Consider the following 17243-nt stretch of genomic DNA (forward strand, 5'->3'; position numbering starts at 1 on the left):
TCTGGAACAAAGACTGCGCTTTTGCTACATTACGTGTAAAGAGAGAAATGCATCAGAAAAGTGACCTCTGTTTCAAAATACAGTATAATATAATCAGCTTATTTACCTAAATCTTCCCGAAGGCTTGATTTAATGACACTTTTGATCAGACTGTGCACTGCTTTGCCTATTCGAAAAGCGTCGCACCTGCCAGTTGATTCTGGCATGTTACTCAGGGAACCAAATTTTCTTTTCTGTGATATTTTCCCCTCTTCTGTGACGGATCACATTCGGTAACACACGGGGGCCAGATGACCTAAACTGTGTGTAATTACAAAGGCAGCAATGTGCAAACGCATGAGTTTCTGCAGGCTTGCGCCTCTCTTGCATCAGGGTACTACTCAGTGTAATGGGTTTTTCTTTTTAACATCTTTTTTCACGATGATTTTGTTTTTTCCTCTTAATTAAAACAATTCGATTCGATTCGATTGACTTTACAACCGTAAATGTCGGCCATTTCAAATCAAACCTCTGTCCCGGTGTCTCCTCCCAGTTTGGACCTCTGGGTTTTTTGCTGTACAGTTATCCTTCCCTGGCTGCAGAAAGGGAACATTACAACATATGTGCATTTTGTAAACCAACAACCACCCCTTGACCCAAAAAAACAATAAAACAAACTTGCAGACATATGTTCATTTGTATTTTAATTAAAAATATCATACAAGGCATTTTCGATTAACATAAATATGGGGGATACAAGTGCACACTGTACATTAATGTCCACAGTTTAGGCCATCTGTACAAATAAGAACACGTTTGGCCGCCAGTTTGTCCACAGAAGTTATAGAATCCATCCCGGTTTATAACTCAGTGTGACAGAGAGCACTTCTTTAGTTCGTAAAAGACTTATTACTTTATTAGGAAATTCTGTTCATGTGCTCGTATACAGTGCTGTATAAAAATAAAGGCTTGTCTTGCATACGTTTTTAATATTGATAATGTACACTTTTAATTGACCCATTCACACTTTAAAACAATGTCGATTCTAATAAATCCTAGTTATCAAAATGCTTTCAACTCGGCCGCCAATTTCTCTTGTCGGTTCTTTCCAATTTGCATTAGCATCTCGCAGATGCTCTTAAAAAACCATCAAAGCTTCACAGTGCAACCGCATTTTGCTTTGCAGAGCAGTCGCCATCGAATGTTATCGCTTTTGGTGCACACAGCAAACGTATAATCCAGTGTATCGACAATACAGCAGAAGTTGTTTTCTTCTCTCTCTCTCTTTTTTTTTTTCCAAATCTGAATATTAAATTCAATCATCACAAGTGTTTGTAAATCTTAGAAGTGGTGGAAAAAAATCTTAAGAAGTAAAAAGAAAAAAAACAACCGCAACGATTAAAAATAATACTTTGATATTTAATTCGGTGTAAAAGATAACCAAGCGTGCGGCCGTCTGGTTCCGTTCTTACAGAAGTGAGTCGACAGGAGTTTTTCATTCATATTTCTCCTTTTTAAGGAATGGAAAACTGTCTTTGAGCCAATTTCCAGCATTTGTCTAGTTTACTGACATGAAACCAACACATATACATTAAAACATTGCTGTAAATTGACAAATGTATTCTCTAAAATCTAAGGAGAGCTTTTCTCATACACATAAAATGGTTAAAAAGAAAAAAAAAAACAGCGATCTTGAGGCTTTTTCTTTATCAGATAGAACTGAATCAGCCTTTTGTTGCAGTTGTTGTTCCAATTTCCACACAATGTATCTGTCAGTCAAACAGTAAAAGGTTTGTCCAAAAGGTCTTCATCAAAAACGTCACATGGACCTAATTTCTTTTCTCTACTCTTGGAAACAAGCTCAAACATACGGAGGGAGTGTGTTGAAAGATCTGACACAGAACGCATTTCTTTGGTCGGTATCCAGTGATGCAGGCAAACACGTCACCTGCATCATACAGTACGATCCACACAGGCTGTCTGTAACACATTTAACACCCAATAAATATCTTATTTACAATTTCGATGCTGCAGGCAACTGGAAATCTATATTAGTAAAGTTACCACAGTGCAGTTCTGAATAGTGCTCAATATCATAAGAAGCTTTTGCTAATCCATGTTTGAAGAATAGTCTAAGAGCATTTTACAAAATGAAAAAAGCGAAGTAAAGACCAAACCCCAACCCACCCACTCCAGAGGATTATGATATTCTGAGGGGCCGGACTTAATCGTAGGCAAACATTACACTGTCTTCTCTGTGCTCTCGTACGACTGCTGCAGAAATACACTCATCGACACAATTATCGTTACAATCTTTGAGAGACATTCCCCACTCTGAACAGTACTACAAACATGTGCTTAAACCTGTTTGGGTCTTGACGAGTTCTGCTTCAGGTAGTTTTTTTTTTTTTTTAAGTAAAAAACGATGGACGGATAAAGCGGCCTGCCATCACCCTCCTCTCATTTCATCTGTGTATTCATCTGAGAGACTTGCGAATAAATACAAATATTTTTTTTTTAAAAGAACTCAAACATTAATCCAGTTTTTGTGAGAAAGGCGAGAAGAAAAAACTTTCGAGGATATAATAACATTGATGATTATAATATGAAAAAGAACATAGTGGACAGATGTATGAAAATCATATCTATACATACTGAAATCTGCAACATATACAGTGAAATGGGAATATAGAGACTTTAATAAAGTATATTCAAAGCAAGTAAACAGCAGGTCTGAGATTCTCGCCATGACAGCCTGTGGACTTGAAAGTATCTAACAGCAGGTGACCTTTTTCATCGTCTGTACTTCTTTGCTAAATACTAATGAAACAAAGCGTTCCCTTTAAAAGAAAAAAAACACCAGCAGCTGACTGTGAAAGTCAAACACGCCATTTTAACTCTCCACATCAGCTCGAGGCGACGTTACACCAGAGAGCCCGCCTGGTTCTGTGCAGGCACCATTATGGGCACCCCACCCATGCGGCTTATGTTGGAGGCTGTGATGGTGGAGGTGGGCAGCGGCGGTGGAAGGGGAGCGACCTGGAGCTGCATCTGAGGCTGGCTGTAGGACTGTGGCAGCGCCTGGGCCTGGGGTAGCTGGGTGTAGCGCTCCTGCACCGGCAGGGAGCTCCCGTTGGTGGTGGCCTCGGAGGAGACGGGCTGCTCGCGCGGCAGCGTGGCGCTGTTGTTGTAGCTGTAGTGGGTGGGGGTGGACGCGCCGTGGTGGCGGGAGGGTCTGTAGCCGGCTGTGCTGCCCGTGGCGGTGATGATGGAGGCGGTGTCTGAGGCGGGATGCTGGGGGTACTGCTGCAGGTGGTGGTGGTGGTTGCTATGGTGGTGTGTGGGGTCTTTGTGGTGCGGACTGGAGGCGATGGAGGACAGAGTGCCGTTCTTGGAGATGACATCGGAGCCCATGCCGCTCTTTGCCCAGGACACTCGTTTGGGAGCCTGAGCGTCCTCTCTGGAGGTGAGGAGGACATGAGGAAATGATGTTAATTTCACTAGACTCCACAAAAGGCCTTCATATGAAGGTACGGTATTGACATCTATTTAACCTTTATTCATACAGGCAATCTCATTGAGACATGCAGTCTCATTCTGAAGAGAGACCGGTTTCAAACAAACATACAAATTAATAAATTGGTTACAAACAAACTTAATGATCTGTACAGTGCGTACAACATCTAAATAAAAGCGAAAAGTACTAAAGTCAATGCAGCAGAATAAGAAAATGCCTCTTTGCCGAGCTCTGTACGATCCGAGGGAACACTGAAGGAAAGAAACGAGCAAAGGTTACGACTGCCCTGTCTGTGTGACATTTAGGAAGACAAATATGTTGGCAGCAAACCAAGCATGGAATTGTAAATCAAATTATAGCAATGCAATAGTCTGTATGGGTAATGATGAGCAGTTAACCAGAGAGTACAAAGTGCAATGGTGAGTGAGGGAATACAGCCTCCTATGAACCTTGGTGCTCCATAATAAACATCTGAGTTTCACCTTTACAGTGAGGAAGCATGGAGCAATTCTCTCAGTCAGTTCATGGAAAACTCTTCAGATGTTTTAACATCAGTTCTGCCACATGAACTCACTTGATTTCGTTGGCCATGTCGTCCTCGTGGTACCTCCGCCTCTTGAAAAGCACCAGGAAAGCCAGGCAGACGAAGAGGAGGAAGATGAAGCCCAGCACCGACCCCACCGTTGCGCCAACGATCATTCCCACTTTACTAGCTGGAAGAATGGAGCACACACTGATCACATGTCACCAAAAAAAAAAAAAATTCCACACAACATAGCTGGATCTGGGGATGAATTTTCTGTTGTACACAAATAAACAAGAAACGGCATTTTGATTAAAAACATTCCTCAGTTTTACACAAAGTCCATTTCATCACGAATGTTGCCGTGTGTTACGTACAGCTGACGATATCCAGGTTGATGACGCAGGTTTCTGCGCCGGCTGAGTTGCTGGCCGTGCACACGTACTTCCCGGACATGTTGCTGCTCAGGTTGCTCAGCTTCAGAGCGCCGGTCTTCTCATCTGAAACAACAGGATGGCTACGGTTTTCAACTCTGAGGATCGGAATTCATCTTTGGATGTCGGCTCTTACGTCAATGCTGTTAACTAAATGTCTCAAATGGCAGTTATGAGCATTGCTACTGAGAAAGTATGCGTTCAACTGGACTCAAACTGCCCAAGGTGTTTAGCACATGCTCCGCGGTTCCCATTTCGGTCTTTGAGCTGGACTTGAGAAATTAATCTGGCAACAAGAGAGAATAACCAGAAGGGACAGCGTGCATCCTATTTGTAAAGTACACATGAAATCTACAGAGCCTTAAAGATGTCACAAAATAAGTTTTGTAGCCTGTTGCAGTCTTGTTAAATGGCCCAGCCAAGCTTTGACTGATGCTGAATTGGAAATGGAACTTTTTTTTGAAGAGACAATAAGATTGATTGAGATTATTTAAGTAACTCCACTCACTGGCCATGGGTGAGAAGAAGACCTCAGAGCTGGGGCTGGTTTTCCTCCACTTGTACATGGGGATGGGTTTCCCACTGCTGGAATGGCAGCTCAGCGTCACATTTCCTTTAAGCACCGGCTTCCCTGACAGAGAGCACTTAGGAACAGCAGGAGGGACTGCAAGCAAAACACAGTATGTGAGTATTGTGAAACGTTAGCTTTTACAACAGAATGCCTCCTCCATAGTCAATGTGATTAGTACAGCTGTGACACAAGGCAAAGCAAACTGTTGTTTAGCTCACCCTTCACATTCAGACTGAGCTGAGCAGTCACACCAGGCTTATTGGGAACGAGGACCTGGCAGAGGTAGCGCCCCGAGTCCGACTCCTGGGTGTTGTTGATGTACAACGACACATCCTGGGAGGGCATGCTAGCGAAGAAACCGACGCGGCCATCAAACTGCGGGCTGCTCACGCTCGTGGATCCTTTGTTGTAGGATATAATCTGGATAGGAGGACAGAGGTCAGGGAAAGTCAGCCGAGAATTCAGGACGCTTGAGATAAACATTTTTTGGTTTTCTCCAGTTGCACAGAGGCAAGCCCAGCTTCAGAACGAGCACTCGCCCACATCCGAGCACGACGGAGGAAGCAGTTTTATAGACATCCGTGTCAATATGATTGCTTGGCTGTTATCCTGGGTCAAAAGAATCAGAGGGATTTATAATCCCAACATTTCTGGCCCAGAGGATGTTTGGCATTTCCCAAATGCATGTGAAATGCATTGCAGAGGTACATGAACTCAATTTGTTTCTGCTGGAAAAGTCTTCTCGCACAGTCATCTACTGCCCTTTTTTTTTATCCATTTCTATAAGCCTGGAGTTAAAAAGATGTTCTGTGTCACTTGTGTAAGGTTGGAGTTTCATAACATGCCATGATTCTGTGAGAATAAGAGTCGGAACTGTTTTCAAGAATTCTCACCTTTGAACTCTAACTTATAGCAATAGTTGCTAATGATGATCTCATTCAGAGTTAAGTTGTCACACATACAGCATACGTATCATAAAAGGGCAAAAAGCAGAGGGGTGCTTCCTCTGTATAAATCTGGATTTAACAGTGAAGGGCCTCCAGAGGTCACACTTCAACGTTTCAGTGCTAGTAGCACCAGGCTGCCTCTTCAGTGTTTTAATACATCGATGGCCTGTGGGACCTTCCAGGGTGGAAATGGCAGCTACATTCCAAAATACATCTATTTTACACAGTGATCCTTGCATTTAAACCTGTATTTCACTGCAGACAGTGCACAAACTCGAGATATTCTGGTTTGTCCTATCAACTTAATTTAATAGGTTGACATTTATCAACTTTTTTATTTCACACCTGCAGCACATTTCATTTCTAAATGACTCAATTTTACTGGTTAAAAATAAAGAAAACAACTTATCATTTACTTTACGCCATGTTTTTTTTCTTACCAAAACATAAAAAAATGGTCCACATGGTACTGACATGGTGCTCATTTTATCTTAGAAGAGACAGACCTGTATGTACAATCGGCAGATAATAAGTTCTATTCGGGCGATGGTTGATGGGTTATCAGAATACTCAATATGTGGTCTCTGTAGTTAAACCCTCCCCGAAGAGAAGACTTCTTTCCCAAACTTAACAACAACATATTGCTATGATATGTCGAAACTACAGATAATCTGTGGACCAAAACATAAGTGTGCTCTCCAAAATGGTCATGTTTTGGATCAGACTCAGGGACGGGGGGGGGACTTTCAGGCCGCAAGCTGAAGCTGAACAGACACGATCTCCGATCCCTCACATAAGTCTGCATAAAGAACCGTCATTCATCGATAGCGGATTTAACCTAATGGTCTGCAGGAAAGCTTTGTAAAGCACCAAAATACAGAGTTTCCGCTCACAAACGACTCAGACTATATGGTACAAAAAACTTTGCTGTGTGTTCATTTTTGTCCAGAGATGGCAACAATTTCCCCCCCTGTCTCAGAGGCATCTGGGATGGACCACCAGACGCTGGAGACTTGTATTAAGGTTGGACTGAACCAGCAAGAAGCAGAAAAAAACTGGTTACTATAGTGCTTCAGATTACGTTAAAGGAAGCTGGATTCAACCACGTCATTAAACTTCAGTGGACTGAGTCAATATCACTTTATTCAGGAGGATGAAAGCAAGTTAGGTGACGCAAAACACCTGCAAGCCAACTTCAGTAATGCTTCTTGCCAGATTTACTAGTTAGCAATATCCTGGAGTGGAGGACAATTTTCTACTTTCAATAAGTTTCATGCCAGCGGCGATGAGCCGTCCTCACTTTAACTGCTTGGATGTGCACCAGGCTCGTGGCTGCGCTTCAATGAAACGCACACATAAGGCTCTCAGAAGACAACGTGGCAATAAAATAGTGAGACTCTGTTCTTTTCATTCATCACTTTGGCTGCGAATAACAGTAGAGCCAGACACCGGAGGGCTGTTCGTTTTCTCTTTGATTGCGATCCTCTTTTTGGCTCGTCCGTTTGCACAGCTCAATAATCCAACCACGGCAGATATGTACAACAAGCTGAGCCACAGCCCAAAACAGAGCTGCTCAGCCTGTCTTACGTACGACCCCTCAGCTTCATTCCGTTCTTTACCTCATGAAAGACTTCATAAATATCTAAAGCACACATTTGTCCTACCTTCATTTCGTAACTTCGAAAGAACACAAATGCACAGCAAAAAAGTCTACTTCATAAAACGCTTCACATGCTCTCAGAAATGAATCAAAGACAAAAACTAAGCTAAAATCTTTCTGAGGAAGAGCTTTGCCAGATTAGGGGCATAAGAACATGAAAACCTTTAACTGTAATCCCAAATTATAGATCCTCAAACAGCAAACTAAGATTTGACGGCTGGACAGATTTGAATTAAAATATTTATAGTATTAATTTGACTTAATGACTGCACCTATCATCGGGTTCCTTACCAGCTGAGTGTCGTTTGAGACCAAGTTCCAAACGACGACGTTGGTGCTCATGTCACTGCCAAAGTCCGAGGTGTATGAGGCCCTCAGCACCACCAGCTGGCCCTTGATCACATCCATACTGGTAGCGGGCATCTGGATCTGGGCCCGTATGCCTGGATGGGGAGAAAAAAAAAATACTGTTAATGTCCTGCAATTTATCGGAACAGAAAAAAATTAAAAGGAAACGTGTTTTAATTGTTTCACATTTAAAATTACATGCACAAATGAAACAGCAACCACATAAATGCTTATCATGTCATGTAGAAATGTCCCAACCACATGGAGTCCTGTGAAATACGATAGTAAACACTTTTAAGGCTACCCAAGTCTGTGAAGTGACATAATGACTGAATGTGGAGCTGAAACAATGTGAGCATTTTTAGCCAGAGGGGGGCAACATAGAGCCAAAACACATTTATTACTCATGAAAAACTTCTCATTCATTCAGGCTGAGGAAAACTGATTCATTTACTTTAATTGAGGGTTTTCTCGTAGAGCATAAGCCTCCTCTTAGTTATAAATGAAGGTGGTTTGAATCCTTTTATTAGTCCTCTTTTACTATGCTGCCCATCCCTGCGATCACAGCAGAAATAACAGACAAAGGAGCAAAGAAGACGAATACATGCAGACATTTTTTTGCATTTGGGCGCTAAATTTAATTCGTTTAATTAAACTGTCACTCTTAAATCATTCACAGAATCGCTCCTTATGCGTTCTTTTTCTCCCTCTCGTCCGTTACCTTTTCACCTCATCTGGTATAGAGCAGATCGGTGAGGTTAGAAGTGTGTTTTTCAGTCTACGCCTCACTTTATTCCTTTTAACAAGCCAAACATGGAAGCCAATTAACTCTACAAGTCATTCTTGATAATTCACACGCCTGTCATCACCAACAGAGTGTACAAAAGTGAGTGCGCATTCTTCAGAAAACAAGAAAGGCGGAAATGTGGCAGGTGCACGCATATTTTCAAAATCTGATGGGACTTCCTGTGTGTGAGACTGACATGAAAACACACAATACAAAAAAAGGTGGAAATCCAGCTGGTGACAACCCACACGCATATGCCAATATCTCATCCTCTACACTGCATAGAGGTACCTATTTTTAAATAATTTATCATTCCACACATGGGCTACAAACGCACTGCATTCTGCATTAGCCCACTTTGATGTAACACACCATAGAATATGGTAGTAGCTCTTCCTAATTAGTAATACTGTATTAGTGCCATAGTTGTCACCAACAAAACTTTCACCATGCATCGATAATGATGAAATCAAACGTAACAGCAAAGTTCAGTTCGAAAGTGTTTGCCCAAGAGAGCCAAAGCTGAACCTCTTCACTACATCTGCTCAGGGTAGACACTACAAAGAAGACGCTTGGTCTACTAATGCCCTTTTATATGACTTGTGCGTGATGAAGTCCTCTGTATTAAAACAGTTGCCTCAGGCTTGCTGACATAGATTGCGCCATCGTATCGTGTGCCGTCCCCAAGTGGCAGCAAAACGCTGTAACGTGTAACATGTCGGCACACGTTTGTGCAGCCCTGACCCTCCTCCAAGGCCTGATCTCATATCTAGAAACAGTGAAGTGTCAATCAAAGTCCCAGTAGAAAGCGTGGTGCTTGTTTAATCCCCGCTTGCAAAATTCAAATTGATTTTTTTTATTTACTCTGCTTTAATCAGACAGGTGATACAGATGAATCAGCTGCCAAATCAGCACAGCGAGGCGTTTCTTTTCTCAGGCTTTGAAACTATTAAATTCATGACAATTTTTCCTGTTTTCTGACTTGTCAAATAATTGTTTTCTTTTTTCGGGAAGTAAGCACAAAATGACAATAAGTTTTGATTTTAAGAATGCAACCTGTAACTGAATAATGACAAATCAAATTAATCTTCGTTTTGTTATGCAACGTGTTGCTTAGTCATTACACACAAACAATAAAGCTGGCCTGCCATTGTGTCATCATAAAAGGATCTTGAAACAGCCAACCTTGTGATTGGTGGACAAGCTGCACCACCAGCTAAGCTGCAACTGACCAGTGAAGTCAAACAGGCATCATTGGCCTTAATGTGGCCCTGAACCTCAATCTGCATGACTTTAATTAATAGTTTTACAAAAAGTTTATCGTGATGAATACATTTTTCATTTAATTTAAGACTGGATTAGAATGGCTTTTGACCTGTAGAAACACTCTGACTCGGCTTTCAAAATGCAACCCGATGTCTTCCTGTCACTTCCTGGCTTCTGCCATTCTCATTTGTCGGGGTGAAATCAGAGCTGTAAGAAACAAGTAAAGAGATCTCTACAGAGAGGAGGTGCGTGCCGGTATAATTTTCTACCGTCACTATAGAAACGGATGGAGTGGACAAGTGACAGTGATGACAGAGAAAGTGTGTGGGCAACACTCCTTTGGGAACACTGCTCCTAATAGGTCTAATTAAATCATTAAGATATATGCAAAGCAACAGAAGAGCGTGAATATTGGTGAAAGAAGAGAAGGTCCTTGAAAACGTGGGAGGAGAAATGAAAGACAAGAGAAGAGAAGCGCAAACAAACACCAGATTTGTTTTGCGAACTGCTCTTCAGAAGATTTGCTGGAGCAACGACAGGCATCAAGGGCTTTTGTCAATTGAAAAGCAATTTTGGGGTTCTGTATCGTGCCCAAGGATACTTTTTTCCCAGCGGAGCTGCCCATACTCTTACTTTATATTACCCATACTTTATATTTTTAACTCGTAACCAAGAAATCCATCTTTCTGTGTTCTGACACTTGGATTGTGCTGGCAGCAGCTCAAGCAAGTCCGGATGTCCCTCTGCCCAGCAACATTCTACAACCCCCTTTTTACAGATTGGTATCTACAGTATATGTATATTTTTCTATATGTGTTCCTGGTTAATCCCTGAGCCTCCTACCAGTAGAATGTGCCCAAAAACACACCCACTGGAAGCCACCCAGGGTGCGTTCCGATCAGAGATTCAAGCCACCCAACTGGATTTTTGAAACCCCTCTACAGAAGAGTCACAGCTCTAGAGATCTCTAAAGCTGGAAGCATCAACACATGTAGATTAAAGATTTCTCCTGCTTGCACTCAGAATGTCATTCTTTTCCGTCACTACCCAAAGCTCATTACCCTGGATAAATGTTGGATTATAAATTGACCAGTAAATCCAAAGTTTTGTTCCCTGACTTAGCATCCTCATCACCACAAAACACAGGCATCGCTCATGACGCAGCAACTTTAACCTCACTGCGAACGTAACCCCGGCACTAAGGACAGACACTAATTTCCAACTTAGAATCTGCTGTTTTCCATCAGAAAACCATGGCCTCAAACTTGCAGTCCATGAATTTCTACTCTGTGGGAAACTGACCCAGTCAGGGCACGATGAAGCCAACAGATACAGTTCTGAGGCTTCTGTACCAGCTCTTTTCCTCCCTCTGGGCTCACCTTGAAATCCTGCCCAGAAAGATCACAAACAGAGATGAAGATGAAAGATAACCCTGACAGAGACAAAAAAACAACTTTCTGCTGCTGCAAATGCTGGGGATAAAGACATATCGTAGCTTGCACTTATACATTAGAAAATAACCATATTTTCCAAACTATTAAACAGTCTTTGTAAGGTCAGAAAGGCTTAAGATGCCACTTCTGAGTCCTGCTTTAGATAAAGGACTTACTCACTATTGTGAAAAAGGAAAAAGCAGCAAATGTAGAGTGCATACAAGACTTCCCAGCAGCAATCCAGACATCGACATTATATTGGGAGAAAATGGGCCAAATCCACAGCTCCTCATTAGTGTGGATGGCTCTTCATGATTTAGCCCGATCAGCCTGCAGTATTTTTTTTTTGCCATAAAAATCTTGCCAAGTGCTGCTTTAAGAAGATTTACTGACAGAAATCCTCCCTGATTCCAATGAGAGTGCACCACACGACAGGAAAGCGGAATACATATAGGGGGAGCTGAAAAATGGAGGGATAAATAGAGCAATGAAGAAGGACACTGGAATCACATTCATAACATTCACTTTTCATTCTTAATTTCACTGAGGCTTAATCTCTTCTTCTGTGGCAGGTGTTAAATCCACTCTGCGGGCTTTATTATGATTGGCTTTAAATATTCTAGGGTGACTGATGGAAAGGCAGATGGGAGCCAGTTCACTGAAGCAAGTAATGAGGTCGAGACGGATCTCACTGGAAATAATGTGGAAATTTCACTTAATAAGATATAACTCAGGCCTATGTGAGTGAAAACCAATTTTTTCTCCGATGTTTGGTGAAAGGTTAGGTGACATGAAACTTCTTAACAGTCAGTTTGCCAAAAAAAAATTTCTGGAACATTTTTAAGAATATTCATTTTTTAAGACTTAAACTGTTGTTATAACACACAATAGTAAAATAATATACTCTTAAATGGCTCAATTAACACAAAAACAGTTGTAGGGGGAAGGAGGGAATCAAGCACTGGTGTCACTTTTGTCTTTGATGCACTTTGGATATACTACTACTGTGTTTGTACTCCAAACTAAATTTCGTTGGCTTTTTTTTGACAATGACAATAAACTCTTGAATTGAATAGGTAATGACTAGCTAGCCAACTAGCTTGATTGCCCAAACACAGACTACAGTGTGTTATTAAATCTAACAAAAGTTTTTTATGTTTGTTTTTAAGAATAAACACTCTAAAAAGTAATTTAATTAGAGGTTCCATCACATCCAACTCCGTTTATTAATTTTAATACAACTGACTGTACGAATTAGCTACAGGTGCTACAATTACATTATATCTAATTTCAATATTTAGGCTGCATCATAGTTTTTATATTTGCAAAATGATTAACCTGTTGTTATTCTAAAAATCCAACACAATGTAATGACTCTGATGATTTTATTACAATTATGCTGTTCTGTTTTTTTTTTTTTTTAAAGCTGCTGGGAATCATGTATCTACACCAGTTCTGTTTGACCAGCCTGGTTACAGAGAAATGTTTGCATGTGACCAACACTTTCCAATAAACAATGAAAAGACCGGGTCATAAAGCTGTGTCACTTACAATGAAATGAGGCCTTTTAATTTTTCCTGAGGGTGACAGTAAAAGTTAGTCGAGCTGTCTCAAAAAACATGCCGTCAAATACGTGTATGATACAATGTAGTTCAGGACTGTCAGTGCAGTACATGTGATGGGACAGGATATGAGTCGGCATACCACCAACGGTCATCAGATTCTTCAGATTGAGTCTCAGAACGTCTATCAAAGCGTTTTCTGTACAGAGATGAGGATAGTTCACTGTGTCTGAGATTCTGTATGAGCTAATCACCTAATTACAGGAAACACTTCAGATGGAGCCCGTTTAACAGGTCTTACTGATGATAAGGTGGAGGCTGAACGGACTTTGATGGGGCTGACCTTAACTTGCGTCGTTTATGCTACAAAGATGGGAGGAGTGGGTCGGTCACTTCCTTTTAGCGTTATCAGCCACTTTGAGTAAACTGCTCGATCGAGTGATACAGATGGAAAATATGAATTTCCTGAGAAAACTGTTTATTTTTTCTGATTTTAATGAAAAGCTGAAGAAAAATATCAACCCCACATCCGCCTTAAGAATGGCAATGAAAAGAAGAGATAAACCAATTAATGGAGGACAGGACAGGGAGCACAGATGATGTAATCTTGAAGATCAAAAGTGAAGAGTTGGGTGGAGACGTGATGCCAACTCCTGGGACAGTTTATCCCAATCTCTACAGATTAAAGTTTGAATTGTTGGTCCCTTTTTCACACCAGACTTTAGTTCACATAATGACTACGTGCTATGTCGTTATGTCTTCCATGCTTGCTTTAAATTATACGCCATTCCTTCTAACATTATACGGTGCTGGTCCTTTGTCCAAAGTAATTCTGACAATAAACTCCTCCAGGCTGTTATCACCCAGCTAAGGGTTTTTATTTGAAGGAAAGAAAGATGCAAAAGTGACCATCCTGGTAACCATACCGTAATACAACCTAAAAACCCTTTCCCTCACTATATATGTTTGTGACATAAATGTCTTCATCCCTCACACGTAGTCATCACACACAGAAAAAGCTACAATGCAATCATGATATTTGACATTCACGTAAGATTGAACCTAATGTGCAGGCTGTAATACTGTAATAGTAATAGTCATTATAGAGTTCCAGTTTTCTGACAGCAACATATAATATCATCGTAAAATACATATTAACATGCCAAGTATGCTACGGTTGGATGAAGGAGAGAGTTGTAGTGGATAAAAGTAGCTGAAAATTTGTTTATTTTTTACATGTTGTTAGACAGTATTATGCTTGTTAGGGTTGAATTGTTCTACAGTCATGCAGAATTGTGTTAAAACAGCAGTGGAAATACTGATCGACAGATTACAGAAGATTCAACGAAAATTTTTAACACTTCTCTCATATTTATTTGGTTTGTTCCTGAGTTAAAAAGATTTGTGCAGCAGCTAATTTCTGTAGATTGCTGTAAGAGTGCTTTGGTTCCCCCTACAGTTGTGGTGAGTCACGTGAGCCCTGCAACTGCACAGCCATACATGAGTTTGCTGTCATGTTGAAGTGGCCACAAAGATTCCATTAAAAGCCCACAAAAGTATCAAGCAACTGAAAGCAAAACAATGTGGTGCAGGGCTAAAAACTATAGTCCTGAACTGCAGTATCTCAGCCCCTGGCCTCTCAGGGGAGGCCTTAGACCCGGGAATTTGTGTAACACAGATCACTGTAGGGCTGAGCAATTTTATCGATACTGCGATATATATCGATATTTCGTTTCCCGATAAAGTATTGATTTTTAAAAAAAATTTTTTTAAAGCAAACTTTATTAAAAAGTTAGACGTTAAAGTTAGTGAAAACACAGAACATTAAGGTAATACAATACAATGCCAGGGGGTCACATTATACAAAACAGTGATAAATTAGTTCATAAAAATGTTGTATAAAGTGCATAGCGCTCACGTTTTGTGACATGTTCGTTTGTTTCTGTTTGTCTGGCGGTATTGTCCTTTCGGTTCAAAGGTTGGATCACCAGTCCAGTCAGCGACGATTCATGTCAAATCACACTGTCCCTTTTTTCCCCCCAGAAAATGATGTAAGTGTATCGAATCGTATCGAATCGTTGGCTGAATATTGTGTATCGTATCGTATCGTGAGATTAGTGTATCGCTACAGCCCTAGATCATTGCATTACATAATGAGTCGTAAGCACGTAGTTTTAAGGTTAAAAACTGATTCCTCTGAACAGCTGATATGTCAAATTGAACCTCTGCTGCAGTAAGTGCCTGTCTGTTAGCTGGACTGTAGCAGTTCATACATGTGCTGTGTGAAATACAGTAATACAGATATCTTTCTGGGTCCAACCTCGTAGGGTTTGTGTTAAAATGTTAGGGGAAAGCACCCTGAGTGGAATGCACACATAGCACCAACGTGTTCAGTTGCCATTGGAATACAGAAAAGCAGAGCATGTGCGAAAAGGCCACTGGGCGTACAGAGCAGTGCCACAACCCAAGTAAAGTTCCCGAAGAAAAACCTCAAATAAAGATGAAGAGCCTCGGCAGTCTCGTTCCCCTTTAAAGTCTTAAAGCGATACTCCGGAATTTTTGACATTGGACCTCATTTCCGAGTCAACCAGAGTGTAAGAAATGTGTTTTATTTTTTTATTTTTTTTTTATTAATTCCATGCAGCCCTTGTGAAACCACTGGTCGCTGTTGCTAAGCTAGCGCAAGTGATCCACTTTTGGTAGCCTGCCACAAGAAAACAGTCTTGCCCCATTCAATAAACACTCAAAGCACATCAATTGTCTTGCCAGGCTATCGATGCAAATATCTACGTTGATAGAGAGATTTAGGGAGTAAAACCAACCTTACAATTATATTTTATCAACCGCAGCCATTCGTGCTTCCTGGTTTGAAAGTTTGGCAGCCGCGGACTAATATCTAGCACCAATCTTACCGGCTCTCGCTGCCAATAGTTTGTTTAGTGAAGAATGATGCTGTCACAACTACTTGAGCATACAAAAACTTGATCAAAGAATGGCAATGTTCGGTGCTTTTGATGACGAGGACGAGCCATTTAATTTTTCCAATGAAGCATACCTGTACGAGCCGGAATATACTGAGGAAGAGTTGAGAGAGATGGAACGAGAGAGGGCCGAACGAGAGAGCGCGTCTGTAGAGACAGCCGCAGCTAGAATAACCGGGGATTGGTGGTGTCGGTGCCGAAATTGCAAAGCAATGGAGACGGAGGAATAATGCTTTTGCTGCTGAGAGTGGGACTTAGTTATCCCACAGATGGAAGAGCTGGAGCTTGATAAATCGTTCCATAGTCTAGATTTGTCTGGCCATAGCACATCTCGAGATGTGTGCATAACGGAGCACCAGGACTTCTTACCACATCTCAACCGCGGAGTGCTAGAAACATTCTTCTCAGTCGATAAGATAAACTGGAAAAAACGACCCAGACCTGCTGGACCTAATGGCCAGTTGTCATTGCGGTAAGTTACCAAAACAAAATTTTGTTGAGATTTGTTATCTATTGGTTGAATGAAAAGACGTACCGTGTAAGCTATAATAACTAATAGTCCACAGTGTAACTATTATAATGTGCACTTATAATAATATGACCCGGATACGCAGCGTCTCCATCGGAGTTTGTACGTCTAATCCTGCAGCTAGGAGATAGAGTTTTGTTCTTTCGGATCTTTTATTGGAAAATAATGGAAACTTTTCGGAACCCATCTATGGGCTCTATTGTTGCAATTAGCAAAGGCACACTGGTTTACCATGTTGCCACGTTGTTGGTTTATAATCCGCTCGCAGCAAACTCGCTCGATCCAAACTCAGCAGATGTAGAACTAGCTTGGAACTAGCAGCTGAGTTAGTTATATCACAACTGCCGAGAGTAAGGTAAAATTCCGCTGACCACTATAAACTAGTCCCTCATATGATAAAAATCCATGTAATGCAAGGTCAGTTTTATTTCAAACATTACTCTATCACCACAAACCTTTACATCCACTGCCTGACATAATAATTGATGTGCTTTGAGTGTTTATTGAATTGGGCAAGACTGTTTTCTTGTGGCAGGCTACTACAAGTGGATCACTTGCGCTACCTTAGCAACAGCGACCAGTGGTTTCACAAGGGCTGCATGGAATTAAAAAAAAAAAAAAAAAAAAACATCTGTACACATTTCTTACACTCTGGTTGACTCGGAAATGAGGTCCAATGTCGAAAATTCCGTAGTATCGCTTTAAG

The 17243-nt window shown here is 41.1% G+C and overlaps 1 protein-coding gene across 2 annotated transcripts in view; it reads right to left on the reverse strand.

The window, feature by feature from the left end:
- Positions 1-666: 666 nt before the first annotated feature.
- The window catches only part of esama (endothelial cell adhesion molecule a), a 60171-nt gene continuing 43594 nt past the window's right edge, over positions 667-17243 (reverse strand). For both annotated transcript variants that reach the window (XM_075486512.1, XM_075486513.1), the window contains exons 2-7: positions 7923-8074; positions 5243-5444; positions 4962-5117; positions 4397-4519; positions 4071-4209; positions 667-3439 (exon numbers count right to left, since the gene is read on the reverse strand). In XM_075486512.1, the coding sequence (XP_075342627.1) occupies positions 2902-3439; positions 4071-4209; positions 4397-4519; positions 4962-5117; positions 5243-5444; positions 7923-8074 (1310 nt within the window). In that variant the 3' untranslated portion in view covers positions 667-2901. The remainder of the gene's footprint in view (positions 3440-4070; positions 4210-4396; positions 4520-4961; positions 5118-5242; positions 5445-7922; positions 8075-17243) is intronic.

This window comes from Odontesthes bonariensis, chromosome 16 (genome assembly GCF_027942865.1).
Source record: "Odontesthes bonariensis isolate fOdoBon6 chromosome 16, fOdoBon6.hap1, whole genome shotgun sequence".
In the NCBI taxonomy this organism is placed as follows: domain Eukaryota; kingdom Metazoa; phylum Chordata; class Actinopteri; order Atheriniformes; family Atherinopsidae; genus Odontesthes; species Odontesthes bonariensis.